Below are 16875 nucleotides of genomic sequence, written 5' to 3' on the forward strand. Positions count from 1 at the left end.
ATAAAACAGATGTGTTTTTCCATTTGAGTTGCTCAGGAAGTTTCATATTAAGCAGTACAATAAGCGCACAAGAAATGCCCTCTATATGCTGAAATATTCTTATAGACTGACTGACATTGGTAAAATCAGCCCCAAGGGAAACAAATGCCTGAATACCCAAATATCAGAAAAAGTGTTTCTGATCTGTAATTGGGGAGTGTCATATTAAGCACTCAAGAAAATGGCAGCAGAAGGAATGACCAGCACTCTTCTGCTGTGCTTCTCCTCCTCAGAAGCAGGGTGCTCACTGTTGCTCCGAGTCTGTTCCTAAAGGCATTAGGATGTTGAGTGACCTTGCCAGGGACAGCCCCAGGGGACAAAAGCCATGCTAGAGCTCTTCCCCTAGAGGTGAGCAGGGGCTGAGGACCAGGTGGGAATGAACAAGAGTAAGGGTGGACCTTGGTTGGCTGGAGCTGATAATTACCAAGGTCGGTACTGCAGGTACACATTCCCCAGGTCTGGTTTTGGCTCGATGTTCCATCCTAACTCCCACATACCAGAACCCGCCTCGATCCTTACAGTTCAGCCCAGCTGTCACCATCTCCATCACACATCCTCACTGTACCCCAACTGAAGTGGTCCCATGGCCTCAGTCCTCAAGCCTTAGCTGTACCTCTACCTTCGTAGCTCAATATGGCTATCATTTTATTTGGGTGACCAGATCTTTTCTCTGGTTGGCTGCAAAAGCCTTGAGGTCATGGAGGGTCTTGCCCCTCTTGACATGTCATGATCTGAAGGGTCTCTGGCCCACTAAATGAGAGCCCAATGCCTCTGTGTGGAGTTTTGGGGGAGGAGCTCAGAGCAGGGGCAGCAAAGGGATATGAGCACACAACCTCCACTGGTCCCCAGGAAGGTGCAAGCACACGGGCCAGGACCAGCCTTCTCAGGGTTCTAACTGGACATAAACAGACATTATCTGCAATGCAATGCTCACTTGCCAGTCCTGGTAAAACACCACAGTAAGTGGTAGGAAAATAAACATCTGTACCAAGAAGACTGCTGAGAGAAATGTGCCCTCTAGACACACACAGGAGCACGAGGGTGGGAACATCTGTTCCTTTTGCATTTCCTCCAGTCTCGGACAGCCAGCCCTCTGTATCTGCGGGTTCTACATCTGAGGATTCAACCAACTATGTTCAAAAATATTCAAAACCAAAGGTCACATCTATATCAAACATGTATGGAGTTTTTCTTCCTTGTCATTATTCCCTAAATAATTCTGTATATTAACTATTAGGTAGTCTTCTAAGTAATCTAGAGATGATTTAATGTGAAGAACTTGAGCATCCTCTGAGTTTGGTATCCTTGGGGAGCCTTAGAACCAATCCTCCAGGAATACTGGGGGACTACTCTATTTGCAATCCAAACCCCTGCAATTAAGCCTCCTTCTGGGGTAGAGTTGGTGCTGGCAAAGCTCCCCATCTGTTGGAACAGGGGAGGCAATGAGGGTCAGCGCAGAGCTGTCTGAGCTGTCTCTTCACCTCCACTGGTGCCAGCAGGTCAGCACTCTACAGGGATAGAAAAATCTGGAAATCTGGCACAGGGTAGTTCCTGCAGCAGTACTTCTACTTGGGCCCTGATCCCAATTGTGGATTTCAGGTTCTTTCTTCCCATGGCCATGTGACTTAAAGCTCACAGGGTCTCCAGGGCTGAGTGGCTATACCCAGTCCTGCCTTCCCCAGCAAACAGCACAGAAGCCTTCATAAAAGAGACTCTTCCCCTGCTACAAAATCTGAGCTTTTCCCTGAGTTCTGAACACTTGTGTGTAGGGAGAAGGTTGCGCTCTGGGGTCACAAACCCAGAGAAAACCACATTACCTTCTGGCCGCGGTTTTGGCTTTTCCAAACCTCCGTCTTGCATAAGCTCAAAGGCAAAGGAGACGTTCAAGACCTGGTGAGACAGATTCAGGGCACGTGTTGTCACACATTCATTCTAGGCCCTCGGGGCCCTGAGACCTGCCACTGGGAAGTGAAGGAGCACAGCAGTATAGCCGGAGGGGCAGAGGCTGAGCTAATCCGAAGGAGCAATGTGGTTATGGAAGTGGGCCACGTGGAGGATGAGCTTGCTGATCCCAGCCTGCGGTTGGAGGACCGCTCTTCCTGTCCTACTGTGTTCCTGTGTCAACTGCCAGGACTTCAAGGCTGGGGATGCCACTGTATACACTGGGAAGGGTCAGAGGGCAAGACATATTCAAGAAGCTGAAGAGGGTCTTTGGACCAAATGCCTCTTGTCTAGCAAGCAGAGGCCGAGTCAGGCTGGGCATGGGCCTCAGGTCTGACTGGCCTCACAGCCACCTTCTGTCATCTCTAGACATGCACTTGGCAGGGGCACGTGGCTAGGGGAAGGGGAGGACTGTTTGGGATGCCCAGGATCTGCATGGAGCATCTTCCCAGCTCAGCAGAATGGGCCCTGTGCCAACCACTGAAGACCCACAGCCCCAGCGAAGGTGAGGGCAGATCAGCTGGATGTGCGCTGTGGGCTTCCCTTGATGCCCCTTCCCCTTACCTTCTGTTCAAAGCTATCTGGGGTCAGGAAGAAGCTGTGCAGAGGCACAAAGTAGCCCTCTAGGAGCCCCATGAGAAGCACCAGGTACACTCCATCTGCAAACTGGAGGGAGAGAGCCAGGTGATAGCACTGGCCTGAGTCCCCCCACCAAGCTCCACCCAGGGGCTCATCAGCCGCCATGTCATTCCACCCAAAGGCGACCTCCCCATGCAGACTGTGAATGGGGGTAAGGGTGGTGGCCCGGGGCTGGCAGTCTGCTCTGTAGTGGCCTGCCCCCTAACTGACTGGGCCAACACAGGAGCCACAGGCCCAGACCCGTCTCAATTAACCGGTATTTACAGAGCACTAACAGCATACCCCTCCTGATCTGGGCCTGGGGCTAGAGTCCATGGGGTGTGGCTCCTGCCCTTGAGAAGGTCACGATCCCATGGGAGGCTGCGTGGAGGCTGCCCTCCTAATGAAGGTGGTAGAGAGGTGTTCTGGAGCGGCACTGCCTGCATGGAGATGCGAGGGAGCAGGAGGAGCCTGGGCGGGTGGGGCACAGGAGGTGGGAAAGGTGGTGGTCAAGGGGAAGAGCACTTGCTTTCTGAATGGAGAAAGAACTCTGGTGTCCAGCAGGCCTGGGGAGTCCCCTTCCTCTGATGCTTGTGGGCTCTGCAGCCAGGCCTCCAGGGTTCCAATTCCAGTCCTACTACTCACTATGGGACTTGCAACATCTCTGCATCTCACCGTTCTCACCCGTAACACGGGGAGGACCATGGCACAGTATCCATTCTGTGAGGTTGTGATGAGGACTAACCCAGTTGACCCACGCAACGTGCCTGTGAACTGCTTTGGGAGCATCTGATAAATATTAATTATGCCATTGCTGTCTGGGAAACGGCAGCAGCCAGGGCTGACTTCCTAGCTCTTGTTGGCAAACAAAAGGCTTAGAGCCTGGGCCCTTCCAGGATGTGGAGGTCAGAGGGATTGGGGAACCTGGTCCACGGGATAAGTGCTTCCCAGGCTGTGCGCTGAGAGTGCAGGCCTCCTGCTGGGGGGGGGTGAGGCCAGTGTGCTGGGGGATCAGGGTGGGCTGTGGGGGGGCGGAGCATGTTTAGGAAGGAGTTGGTGTTCCAGGTGTGGAACTGGCTTGAGCAGAGGTCTGGTGCACATCTGATATTCTCGCAGCTTTCAAAGGGGGCTGGATCATCACATGCTCATAGTGTCGATAACACTTGCTAGATTTCAAAAGAGGCCAAATTTTTTGGGACCACCATGGGGAGACTGAGGTGTGGGAGTGCGGGCCAGGGCAGTGCATGTGTCCACTGAACTCTGCAGGGTGGCCGGCCTGGGCCTGTGCTCAGCCTCCACTGAGGGTTGGAGTAATGAGCCTGGTCTTGACTAGGGCGGTGTGTCTCTGCTCCGCCCTACCAGCTGAGGTGGGCGGGGTCTGAGCGTGGCTCATCTCACACTACCCTTGGTCGACTGGAGAGCAGACTTCAGAACTGTCAGTGCCCTCCATCTGGGAGCCAGACAACTGGGCCTCGTCCTTGCTGTGGCTGGAAGAGGTTGAGGATGAAAGAACTCCATCTGTGCACCCAGGAGGGACCCTGGGTTAGGGGAAGGATGGCTCCCACCTGGGATGGCTGGTGCTGCCTACTTGGTGGGAGCAGTGGGTGAAACCCCCAACAGACCCCAGAGCACTAGGCAGAGGCTTCCTCCCCTCGAAAACAGAGGTGAAAGTTCCAGAAGCCCATTCTAGCCTCCTTGAGGAGGAAGCTTCATTTTTCTAAAGTGTTCCTCATTTCCTGAAATGAGTTCTTCCACATGGGGAGAACTCGGACAGACCCAGCAATGGCCTTTGCAGATAAGGGGAGGTGGCTGCAAGAGGAAGCCACACTGCAGAAGTTCACCCGGGAGGAGAGGCTGTGGGGAATCAGGGTACAATACGTTAAAGATGAGTTAGTGAGTACAGACGGTAGATAAAGAACTCTCTAGTAGGTTCTAGTTTGGGAATCTGGTGGACATCACCTTCACCAGGAGATTCCAGTCATCACCCGTCGTGGGGCTAACGGACTCAAGTGCCATCTCTAGAGGCACGGAGAGGCACACAGCATCACATAGGAGGTGCTGTTATAGAAAATACCCTGAATCTCATCACAAGGGGCACAATCGAGGGATAATCTATGGCTGCCTGCATCTAATATGGTACTGTGGTTCCTAAGAGAGTGTATTTGTTTTTAAGAGATGTGTGTGAAATACTTAGGGGTGGAAAGAAAGATGTGACCAAATATTAACAATAGGTGTGTCCAAGCGAAGAGCATACAGGTATTTGTTCTTGCAACTTTTCAAAATACAAAGCTGGAAAAAAACAAAACAAAACAAAACCCAAAATCCACAGAGCAATCCATCCAGTTCAGCCTTCTGAGGGGAACAGGTCCTCATGCCTCAGCCTGGAAAATCCTCCTGGTCCAGGTGTGGGGTACTCAAAATACTGCCTGTCAACCAGGGCCCTTCCCCAACCCAAGCCTGGGCTGTCACCCACCTGGGTTTCCAGTTCTGTGACCTCCAGGTTCAGTTTATTCAGATGCTTGTTCACAAAAGTGATGAGTGTCTAAAAGAGAAGTTTAGGGACACTAAGATAGGAGGCTGCCCCAGGACTCCCCGTGAGGATGGACAGCCTGTGCAAAGGTCCTGGGCCCATAGGGAGAGGTGCAAGTCCTTGCTTGGCTTCCAAATGATGTGGGCTGAGAGGAACAGGGACATCCCAAGAGGCAGGATGACAAGTGGGGTGTCTGAGCCTTGGGAGGGGGAAGTAAGGGGAGTTGGAAAGGGGCCAGAGATAAAATGAGGCTGCTGGGTCCCTCCTTCCAGCCTCTTCTTTGCTGCACCTGCCTGTGCCCAGGGAGACAGGGAACTGTACATGAGGAGCAGGGAGGCTGGGGTCAGTGTGGGTGGGAAGACAGGAAGGGCACGTGATGGGAGAAGAAAGGGCCCAGGGAGGCACTACTGAGGACAGACAGGTGAATGGATGTCGGGGAAGCTCTGTTTGCAAGATGAGGCTGTGACACGGCCGCCACAGGAGGGGGTTTCCTAGCGTCCTGGGCCTCCCACCTCCCTCAAGGCATCACATCCCACCTTCTTCACCACGTTGAGTTTGTCAGGCGCGTGGTCGAACAAGGTGTCGAAGGCATCACGTTCTGAAAGAGGGAACATAATGTTCTTCTTAGAGGAAGGGTCTGCCCAGTCCCAGAGCCATGAGCCTTTAAGGGTCACGTGATCAACCCGCCACGTCAGGAAGGCTCCAGGTACGGGCTGCTGTGAGAACTCTGGGGCTGTGGCTGAGCTGCGTTGATTTACCCTTGGGGCCTTTTCGGTGCGTGTCTACCCTGGTGTGCTGAGTGGGGGTGGGGCTCTGCCAGGCTGTGACCTGGGATTAGTCATATCATGCTGTCGTCATGGTTCTAAAGCATTTCTGCAGCTACCTGGAGGTGGAATGTTACCCACATATCAAATCAGTCCACTCTAACTTTCAAAAGCAGGACAGTAAGATAGGCACCCTGGCAGAGGTCACAGACAAGAGGACAGGCCCCGAGGGAGCTCCAGGATGGAACATGGGTGCCTCCTCCTGAGAGACCTACGTCATGTCACTTCTCTGTGCCTCGGTTTCCTCTTCTATAAAATGCCATCTTTAAAATGAACCTCCCCCTGCTTGTCATAGGGACAGAGCGCCCTATAAACTCTGACATGTTCTGACAATGCAGAACAATGCACTGCTTTTAGCCTGACTGAAATGTTTCAAAGTACAGCCCGGAGTGACCACCAGGCCAACAGCACACAGCCTGTCAAGCTCCCCGCAGGGACGATGGCGGGGATCAGAGGCAGGCACAGAGAAGGGTCTCCGAGGCAAGTGTAGGGCTGAGGCCTGTGGCCTGAGGCCTGCCTTCTTCCACTTGTCACCGAAGGGCCAATCTGAGACTGCCACAGAGGTGATCTCTGACGTTCCCCAACAAAAACCCCAAAGTTCTGGGAGAGAGGGAAGGTAGGAGCTACACTGAGGGAGCAGGGAGAGGGATAGTCTCCGAGGGTGTTCATGCACCTCTTCCTCAACACGTGTTCCTCAAACACGCACAGAGCAAGACTGGCTGTGGGTGCAGGGGCTGTGCAGATGCTGCCAGCGTTGGTCTTCCCACCCGTCAGCGTCCCTCCCTGCCTGGCCAGCCTGCCCTCCCTCTACCAGGCTACTGCAGACAGACACATCCAGGCAGACGATCTCATGCAACTCACCATGCCTTCCGGAGAGAGCCCTGGAGGAAAAAAGAGAAAGAAAGCAGTGTGACTATTCTCTTGACCCCTTAGGAGAGGCTAATCCTGTGAGAGGATCCAGCTCCTCCCTGCCTGCCACCCAGCCTGTCCATACTTGAGGACCTCCAAAAGTGTCCCTCCACTGCCACTTTATAGTGCACCATCTCCACTTGCTGAGGCTTCACCCTGTTCCTGCTACGCGGATCTACTGGTGTAACGCTAAGTCTGGCAGAATGATGCTTAAAGGACCATTTCTTGTCTTAACTAAATCACCTTGCTGCCTGCAGTTAGGAACAAACACTGGGCTCAGGCTGGAAAGTCCCAGCGAGGGAATCTTAGGACTCTTAGGAGCAGGGATCAAGTCACCTCCAATGTGAAGGTTCACCGCCCAAGGCAACTGCCTGGGGAGGTCAACCGTGTCTCTCCTGTTCATCCAGTGATGGCCCCAAGTTGCACCTGCCAGTGATGCAGGATAAATTTCTCCCAACAGGGCAGCAACTGGAATCACTTAGAGCAGAGAAGCAGCAAAGTCTTAAGAGCATAATCATTAGAGATAGAAGACTTAAGACTTAGAGATGGATGCTTAAGTCCCCTCAAGCCATTTTGTTTTGCTACGTGATCTCAATCGAGCAAGCTACTGAACTTCTCTGGGCTTCAGGTCTCGTATCCCTAAAATGAGAATAAAGGTAAATATCTCAGTGGGATATTGTGAATGTTTAATATTGAGAAAGATTTTAGCATAATTTCTAGTATATAGGAAATCCTCAAAACATTTTTTTCAATACATTTTTGGTTCTCATTAGGATTCTTACGATATTGGTTCATCCACCTGTGCACCCATCACCCACTAAATGACCATTTGCATGTAGTGACTGGGGAAAGAATAATGAACTTGGATAACTGCTGGAAAGACCAGTGATACAATTTCCTTCACCCTTGGGCTGTGGGCCTTTAGGACATATAACCATTGCTTCACATGACTATTATGAACGTCAGTAGGTACCAAAGGGCTTCAAAAGTTGCACTGTGTTGTCATTATTGGGAGTTGCACCCATGTTTATATACTGTGGAAGATGTGGCAGAGAGGGAGGAGCCAGAGGAAGCACAACATGTGGCTGAGAGATTGTTCTGGAATCTGAAATGTCACAGGACCTGACTCAGGACTTTCTCACAGGCCATGCTTCTCTCTGCTTTGTCTTCCTCTTCTCCTGAAGGTGAAACAGTGAGCAGAAACAAACCCAGCCGGGGAGGGAGGGAGGACCCTGACCCTGGGCAGCTCTGCCTCAGAGCCAAGGCTGGCTTCCAGGTGTCCTGTGGATCATGTGACACTTCGCTACCACCACTGGCCCTTGGAGCAATGTGGGGCCCCTTGACAGTGTCTCGGTGGGCCAAGGACTTGGCCTGTCGGGAAGGGCCACTCTACATCCCTGCCCCTGCCCTTGGCCTGAAATGTACCCCAGGCTTTTTGTAAACACACACAGGGTGGTCTAGACAGGCAGAGCCTTGCGTCACGACTGGAGTGGGAGGGAGCCTGGGAGATGTGGTCGGCTGTGAGGGGAAATGCAGGAAGAATGGCCTTCTGGGCTGGCGGGTGGGTGGCATATAACTGGACACAATGAACCTCATCACACCTCTGGGTTAGAAAACTGCTCCCCGCTCTGAGATGAAGACACTGAGCTCAGAGAGGTTCAGGGGCTCAAGTCAGACAGGCTGAGAGGGCTCAGTTCTTTCCTCTCTGCTGCTCATGTCCAGAGGGAACAGAGAAAAGCGGGGAGCAGGGGCGGCTGGAGACTGACTTTGCCGGGCTCCACTCAGTCCTGTCCAATGATCCCACCTCACCCCATACACCAACCTGCTTTTTCTGCTTAAGAACAAAGCTCTGGTTCCAAATAGCAATCCTTTTAAATGTCCTGATATTTCTAATTTCTAAAAGTAAACTGAAAAACAAATAACAAAAACCAAAAGACAGCTCCAAGGTAGAGAGGGACTTTCTGGGTCATGGCATGTGACCAAATAAATCAGATTCAGAAGAGGAAGAAAAATGTCCTTTTGAAGGTTAACAATTTAAATTCCATCCCGTGTTTATGGCATGACGATTTCATGCTGGTTGGCTTTTTTGGGTACACTTTTTCCTGGAGTGCCACAAAATTAGAATTTTTCAATCACTGCTAATTCCCCTTTCCCCACTTCCCCACCCAAGTTTGTACCTTAAGCATCAAGAGGCATGTTTTGAATGCATGGAAAAGGCTAAACTATAATCATTGGCTGCAGGCTAATCCCTCCTGCAATCCCAATAAATGAAAACTAAATATCAGCAAATGGATGAATTTCGGAGAAACATCTGTGTTCCATTACAGACTCGCTGGCAACAATGGTGTTGACATACTCTGTGTTACCAGTTATTTCCTCTTGGATTTGCCGAGACTGGAGGATTCCTTCTCGTTTCTGAAATGGGGGTGGGGAGAGGGGTTGGGAGGAGGGAAAAAAAAAAAAAGAACTTTAGAAAAATACAGAAAAACTGATTGGCATTCCTGACACTGAGAAAGTTACTGCTGTTTAAGAAACGCACCTGGAGAAGCAATAATGCTGGAAGTGAAAAGAGGTCCTGATTTTCAGGGGACTGGACTGTACCATTAGGATGTGAGTGCATTAGTGTGTAGTCCAAACAAGTAGGCTGTTTCTGGGATGGGGAGGCTTTCCTTTTCTTTATTGGAAGACGTTCTACTGGAAGCAAACTGCCTCCTGGAGTACACAGTAAACCAAATGGAAATAAAGGCCAGGGTGTGTCTGCCCTCCAGCTGAGGCCATGTGGGGAGGCCGAGAAACACTTCACTGCAGGGCTGGAAGCGGGAACTGAGGCCAACTCGAAACTTCACACAGAGCAGCTGGGGTTTTTGTTTGTTTTGTTTTATTTTTTAACTGATGAATAGGGGAGCTTTTGAGTAAGTAGTATGATCCTCACCAAAGTATCAGGTTCACCCTTTGAGAAAAGCTTAAGCACCTTGGAGACTCTCAGCCAGCCAGTGCTCCGTCCATCACCTGTCTGTCCCTCTCCCACCAATCCATCCTCTTCTTCTTTATCTCATTGAACTGTGCCTGCTAGATATGAGGCCCTGTGCTGGAGTCAACAAATACTGGAGCATATGATGGGATTTTGGGTCTTGGGAACTCAGAGTAATGGGGTCGGGGGAAGGAGGCAGGTGAGAATGGTTCTTGGTTCATGTCCCATGGATGGGGCCTCTCTACTCTCCAGAGTGTTGGGGGTAATAAAGGATGTGGTTGCCCTATGCTGACAGGAAGGGCTGGTGGCAGGACAGGAACAAGCATTTTCAGGTCAGAGGGTCAGGGAAACCTTCCAAGGGGAGGGTGTCCTGGAGTGGGAACTTTGAGGGAAGATGAGATTTGGCTGGACACTGAGGAGAGGTCATTCCAGTGGCAGGAATGGCCACAGCCAAAAGGCAGAGTTAGGGCAGCTCAAATGTGTTCCAGAGGCTGTTTGGAGGGAGGGGGGGCACAGTTAGTAGCTTGGAGTACCTGTTTGGAGAGGTTAGCTCTCATCCTATGGACAATGGGTCAATGAAGGGGCACCAGGAGGGACAGTCACTCTCCTGAATCCCTAACACAGCCAGCAGCATACTCCAAGGACAGTCTGGGCCTGGCATGGGACTGACAGCAAATTCATCTTCCCAAAGGCTGAGTGTTAAGAAGGGGCCTCAGGGTGTGGGGAGAGAAGGGGGCTCAGCTGCCTGCCTGAGCCTCCCGCCAAAACTTCCAGAGACGTCCCTGTGAGTTCCCAGCAGCCACAGACAGGAGGGCCTTTGCAAGGGGAAAGGCAGAGCTGGACAAAGCCAAGCCTCTATCTGAATTAGATGAGGAAGGATGGACTATCAAAGCCAATAGGAAGTTAAGAAAGAAAAAAGGCACTCCAAAGGGACCAGGTGAAGATAAATCGGGACTTTCCCCAAATTCCGTTTTGAAACATGTCGGATTTTCACATGGATCTAGTGGAATGCTGTGCCTCATGAAGCCATTCACAGACACAGAACCTCAGCTTCAAGTTCATGCAGAAATAAATGCAAAATGGAGAAGAAAACATGTGTCCAACAGCCCCTCTCACGCCTCCCTGGCTCACTGGCATCAGACTTGTCCCCTAGAGAGTTCTCCTGTGGTTCAGTAGCGACTTTCTGCCGAGGCAGAGTCTTGCTTGTGTGCTTATTTTCCTGACAGAGCAAAACATCCTGTAGAGCCACACGGGCACCGATGCCACTTTATGTAATAAGTCCCCCACCCCCATGTCCTCATGCTAGCAAAACTGCCTACGGGAGAAAGTGACACCGACAGCAGCCTCCAGTGGCCCATAACTGAGGTCAGAGTTAGGCATGGGAAGGGGGCTGTTTTAAAATAGGAGCCGCTCTCTCCTGCTCAAGCCTTCAGTTGTTCTTGGGGGTTATTTATTTATTTATTAATTTTTTTCTGTAGTAATCCCAACTGGCAGATTTTATTATTTCCATTAGAGGTCTGTTTATTCAAGCTGGTAAGAAAAATACTAAGATGTTCAACATATTAATGGCTAGAGACTGGGGATGAATTGTCACGAAATAAATAAAAAGGCCAGTTTGCATAAAAGTATTTATTTGCACCATCCATGAAAGACCTCGGCATGAACAGAATGGCAGTATGCGTATTCATGAAAAAGTTTTTTTCAATGTGAGTGATACCACACCACCAAAGTCCTCTCTCATGAACTGCTCTAGGCATCATGGTTTTAAAAAATAGACTTATTTTTAGAGCAATTGCAGGTTCACAGTAAAATGGAGAGGAAGGTGCAGAGACTGCCCATCTCTCCTCTTACCCCTTCATGGGTCCTATTTTATCCACTACAGATACCTTGTAGAAAAAGTGGGATTCTGTTCAAAATGAGGAGCCTGCACCCCTACATCCACCTCGACCACAGTCCATCCTTTACAGTGTGGTCCAGCCTTGGTGCCGTATGTCCTGTGGGTCTGGACAAGCGTATCCACCACGGCAGTATGGTGCAGAAGAGTTGTGCTGCCCTAAAACTCCTGTGCTCAACCCGCTCATCCCTCCTTCCCCAGAGGTAGTTTTTAAAAAGAGAAAGAGATGGGTTCATGCATTATTGACTGGTAAGATAACACGATGGAGATGGCCTGGTTCACTTGGAGGATGCCAGTCCCAGGATGCTCACAGCATACATAAAATGCCAAACACAAGGCCTGACACGGGTGAGGAGCTCAAGAAACAAAGACAGTGAGTACCTGGTGGTCAGCTGCACTTCCAGTCTGAGCCACACAGCTTTGTGCTGGCTGCTCACAGCCCTCTCTGCTTCCCATCTAGAGTCTAGTCCCCTGCAGACAAGGCCAAGCTGACATATTTCTATTGATTCTTCATAGAGTTAAGTCCAGAAGATGTGGAAGAAATGCTTTTCCCTTAGGGCACGACTGATCAATTGGTTAGGACACTGTGGTGTCCTTCCCTACTGTCAACATTTGATTCCTGACAGTTCACCTCTAAGTCCTTCTGTCCTGGAAACTGACCTGGCCTGATCAGGCAAAGCTTACCAGCCCTCAAGTGTCTGCCTGACTGAGGGAAGGCAGAATTGCCATCTCATTCTCTATTCCAGAACTCTGGCTAGTCCTGGATTTCTAGGGAGCGGCTTGTATGGGGAGCTCTCCCTTATAGCCTGTTTATTTGGAAAAGAACAGAAATGAGCAAACAAAATGATGACCTTTTGCTAAATGGGCATAAAGTTGGAAAATAAAATTGCATTTGAATATTTAACAGGGTTAGAAGCAGAGGGAGATAGTCATGGGGAGCAAGCACACCCTCATTGTGGAAATTACACAGCCATATGTGAATGGAAATTCCATCCAACAATCTGGAAAAGATGACTTGAAGTCCCAGCTGTGCTTCACTGGGCGGATGAGAAGGAGCAGTGCCTCCAGGACTGACACACAGCGTCACTCTTTTACAGTCCCTCACAAGCACCACACCTGCCTCTCCCAATACCTGTCCATCATTTGTTTAACTTAAAAAAATATATATATATTTATATATATACATATATAGATATAGATATATAAAATTCTTTGTGGCAAGTAGGGTACTCTGCACACTCCTGTACACAATGCACATATATGCATGTGCACACAGGCACACGTCCTTATGGTCCTACTACATACACTGTACAAACACACACAACACATACCCTCAGCTACACATTGCACAAACAATCCCCCTAACAAAACAGTAAAGGCCAGGCACACACCTGACACAATGCTATACTATACATATGCACCTTTCCCCGATCCTTTGCACTCTTGTCAGGGATAGTCGAACATGCATCGGAAAGTTCACTCTGGGGCTTCTCAACACACTTGCATCCATTCAACTGTACTTCCACTAATCTACCCACAGTTCCTGTGACAGTGTGCCTTCACTGTCATAGGAATTCACCCTCCACAACTCTCCAGCAGCACAGATGCTTGTGGTGGTGTCCATCTTACCTGGACCACAACCACTTGGATGGAAACATGGTCTGGGAGTCGGATTGGTGCCCGGAAATACTGAGACAGAGCAACCAGTAGATGCAAGATGGCCACCAGGCTCTTGGCGTGAACAGCTGAAATGGAAGAGGATTAAAAAATTACAGTTTCAGGGGCTAGGCAATATAAGCAGAGATTCAAAATACAGCAGTACCCTACCCAAGGCTCCCTTGTCCCACTCTAAAGGTCAAGGGACACCCTTGATCATCACATACCCCTCCCTGGACCCCTTCAGTTCTTGGACAGGTCCCATAGAGTGCCTTCTTAGATTGTATTATTGCTGGATTTCCAATGTGTCACCTTTACACTAATCCAAGGTTTCCATCAGGACCCTGACAACTGTTGAGTTCTGAGCTCAGATCAGTTAGAGCAGCCCCACGTCCCTGTTTACTCCATTTGGATAACTGTGAGCATGTCTGCTCTGCTCCCTCTCCCTTCCCACGTGACTCTGAAATCTGGATTATCATCACTATCTCTGTCCCTAGGCTGAACATGAATCACAACCTAAACAGATGGACACTGAGTCAGGAACACTCAGGTCCCTTCCTTTGTTTGGGACTTTGAAGATCCCTGGAGGAAGACAAGAGAGCTATCCAAACACCTCTGGGGCTCTCCGGTGCTTTGAATAGTCAGTGTAGGCAATGCTCTGAGGAACAGCTGGGAAGGATGTTCACGACCCAGCAGGCGTCCAGAGCTGCTGAGCCAGGTGCTGGATGTTAAGCCATTTCCACTAGGGAAGGCTGGTCCCCCTGGGTTATAGTTTTCTCAGTAGAGAAGGAGAAAAAGACTGACTTAATTAGGCACCCATAGGGTCAGGCTGTTGGCACCTTAAATTCTACTTCATTAACTCTACCATTTATCTACTGGTTACCTGACCTAGGGTGGGTAGTACTTATGTGGATACACAAGTTGTTTAAAGATTTCCAAAGATAAATAAAGCTCCTGGAACACAGAAGTTACCCAGGAATGGCAGGTATGCTTTTATTATAACTTATATGAAAGTACTTGGCACCTCGGCAATTAAAACATATTAGCTTTCTCCCCCACCTTTCTCATAAAAGGAAGACTTACCAGATCTTTACCTGTCTTCATGGTCCTACCAGATTCAAGGGTCCTCATTACAGAGAACATTTAAGGGAAGAGTCCAAAATGCCCATTTTGTGCACTTAGCATGCACTGGGGCCATTATTAGGGGTCATTCTGTCTTCCCTAGGAGCAATGAGTCTGCTTTAACAGCAGTTTTGAGAAATTACCAAGAAAAGGAAATGATTCAGACATCCCTTTGGCATTCATTAGAGCTTCTGGTTATCACTGCTATTGCAAAGGCTTTCTGCTGACCATGAGTGGCAGCTCAACATTTAAAGCAGACAATAGCTCCAGACTCCTGGCCTTCTAGAAGGATTCAGTTGTGGGCATTGTCTACTAAGTTTTACCTAGAGTTAAAACCTCAAAAAAGGCTCCTGTCCGGGGATGTAGCTCAGTGGTAGAGTACTTGCCTGGTATGCAAGAGGCTCAGGGTTCAATCCCTAGCACTGCAAAATACAAAAAAATAAAACCAACCAACAAAAAGCTCCTGTATGGGGCTGATGCATTGGTATGACACAGTCACTGAGGACCCAGAAAGAATATGATCACTGAGGGACAGAGTCAAAAATCTGGGTTTGTACTTCTGATCATGATTGTCATGCCACCCACAGGCTTGACCCTGAGGGTTGTAAGCACATTTGCACATGTGCTTTTAATGACAAAACATTATGCTGGAAAAGTTGTGGACACAGAAGTTGCTCTTATCACCTGGTGACATATGTCATCTAGACCGTCTTGGTGAGTAACAGCAATATCGAAAGCATCAGACTCTTTCAATGAATGCTCTGCCCTCCTGGGAATTTTTCTAAAAGAAAAAATCTCTCTAATACACACAAGATAGACAAAGATGTTCACTATTGTGTAATATATCATTAAAAACATAACTCTCTGGAAGACATTTATGTCCAGCAGCAAGAGAATAGTTTTACTTTCTGTGGTTTCAGTTACCCACAGTCAACTGTGGTCCAAAAATATTAAAGGAAAATTCCAGAAATAATCAGTTTTAATTGCATGTCATTCTGAGTTGTGATGAATCTCGAGCTATGCTACTCTGTCCTGTCCAAGATGTGAATCATTCCTTTGTCTAACGTGTCCACCCTGTTTATGCTACTCACCCATTAGTCCCTTGGGAGCCACCTCAGCTATGAGATCGAGTGTCTTAGTATCACAGTACTTGTGTTATTGTTCCTACTGATGGCCCCAGAGTGTAAGAATAGAGATGATGGCAATTCAGATATGGCAAAGAGAAGTTGTGAAATGTTTCCTTTGAGTGAAAAGGTAAAAGTTCTCAAGAAAAGTACATGCTGAGGTTGCTAAAATCTACGGTAAGAGTGAATGTTCTTTCTGTGAAATTGTGAAAAAGGGAAAAGAAATTCTTGTAAGTTTTCTTGTGGCACCTCAAACCACAAAAGTTATGGCCAGAGTGTACGATAAGTGCTTAGTTAGTATAGAAAAGACATTAATTTTGTGCTTGTATAGGAAGAAACAGTATATATAAGATTTGATACTATCCTGGTTTCAGGCATCCAATGAAGTCTTGGAACATATCCTTCTTGGTTAAGAGAGAAGTTCTGTTTTGATATGTGTGTGTGTGTATGTGTGTGTGTGTGTGTGTGTATGTGTGTGCGTGTGTGTAATATACACACATATATTATGCACACTAATTACTTTCTGCACAGATACACACACTACTTGAAGGAACACCATAGTGTTCATAGTGCCTTACTTTGGGTGGACAGCTTATGGGGCTGGATGGGCAAGCTCAGTACCAGCGTCTGCAGTGGACTCTCTGGGTCTGATTCCTGGTTCCATCATTCATTGACCACATGACTTGGTCAGTTATGTTCCTTTAGCAATTATTATTGTACTTAATATGTGCCAGTCATTCTTCCTGGTTCCAGGGAATGAAGAAACAAAACCCCTGTCCTCACGAAGCTCATATTCATAATGTCTTAACCACTCTATGCCTTCATTTACCCATCTGCGAAAGAGGGATGATAAGTTCTTCAGAGGGTCAAGAGAGGATTATTACAAGGATTAAAATGTGAAGTCTTTAGAAAAGCATGAGGAACACGATGAGCATCACAGCACATGTTAGATGTCGATATTTAAATTTCTTTTAATTGATCTGTATTTCCTAAATTTTCAATAATGAAAACTACAGAGCAAGTTGACTGCTTGAACAATTTAATGTTTAAAGGACTGATGTTCTCATAATGTATACTTCCAGCGGTAGTATCTTGTTTCTCTTGCTTTCTTTGAATTGTGATTTGGAGACTGGACTTAGAAAGATTGTCTCTTTCTCTATATATTTATTAAATATGTGAGTGATGAGAAAAAGAAAAGAAAACTACTGCTGTAAACAGAAGAAAATAAATTCTTAAAGCTCTAGATC

General features: G+C 48.5%; 1 protein-coding gene across 1 annotated transcript in view; it reads right to left on the reverse strand.

The window, feature by feature from the left end:
• Positions 1 to 16875, reverse strand: part of PARVA (parvin alpha) — a 148650-nt gene that overhangs the window by 13743 nt on the left and 118032 nt on the right. The window contains exons 6-12 of the mRNA XM_079102728.1: positions 13356 to 13471; positions 9218 to 9276; positions 6814 to 6833; positions 5665 to 5726; positions 5072 to 5140; positions 2545 to 2646; positions 1857 to 1929 (exon numbers count right to left, since the gene is read on the reverse strand). Of these exons, the coding sequence (XP_078958854.1) occupies positions 1857 to 1929; positions 2545 to 2646; positions 5072 to 5140; positions 5665 to 5726; positions 6814 to 6833; positions 9218 to 9276; positions 13356 to 13471 (501 nt within the window). The remainder of the gene's footprint in view (positions 1 to 1856; positions 1930 to 2544; positions 2647 to 5071; positions 5141 to 5664; positions 5727 to 6813; positions 6834 to 9217; positions 9277 to 13355; positions 13472 to 16875) is intronic.

This window comes from Sciurus vulgaris (assembly GCF_902686455.1).
Source record: "Sciurus vulgaris genome assembly, chromosome: 11".
Taxonomy (NCBI): domain Eukaryota; kingdom Metazoa; phylum Chordata; class Mammalia; order Rodentia; family Sciuridae; genus Sciurus; species Sciurus vulgaris.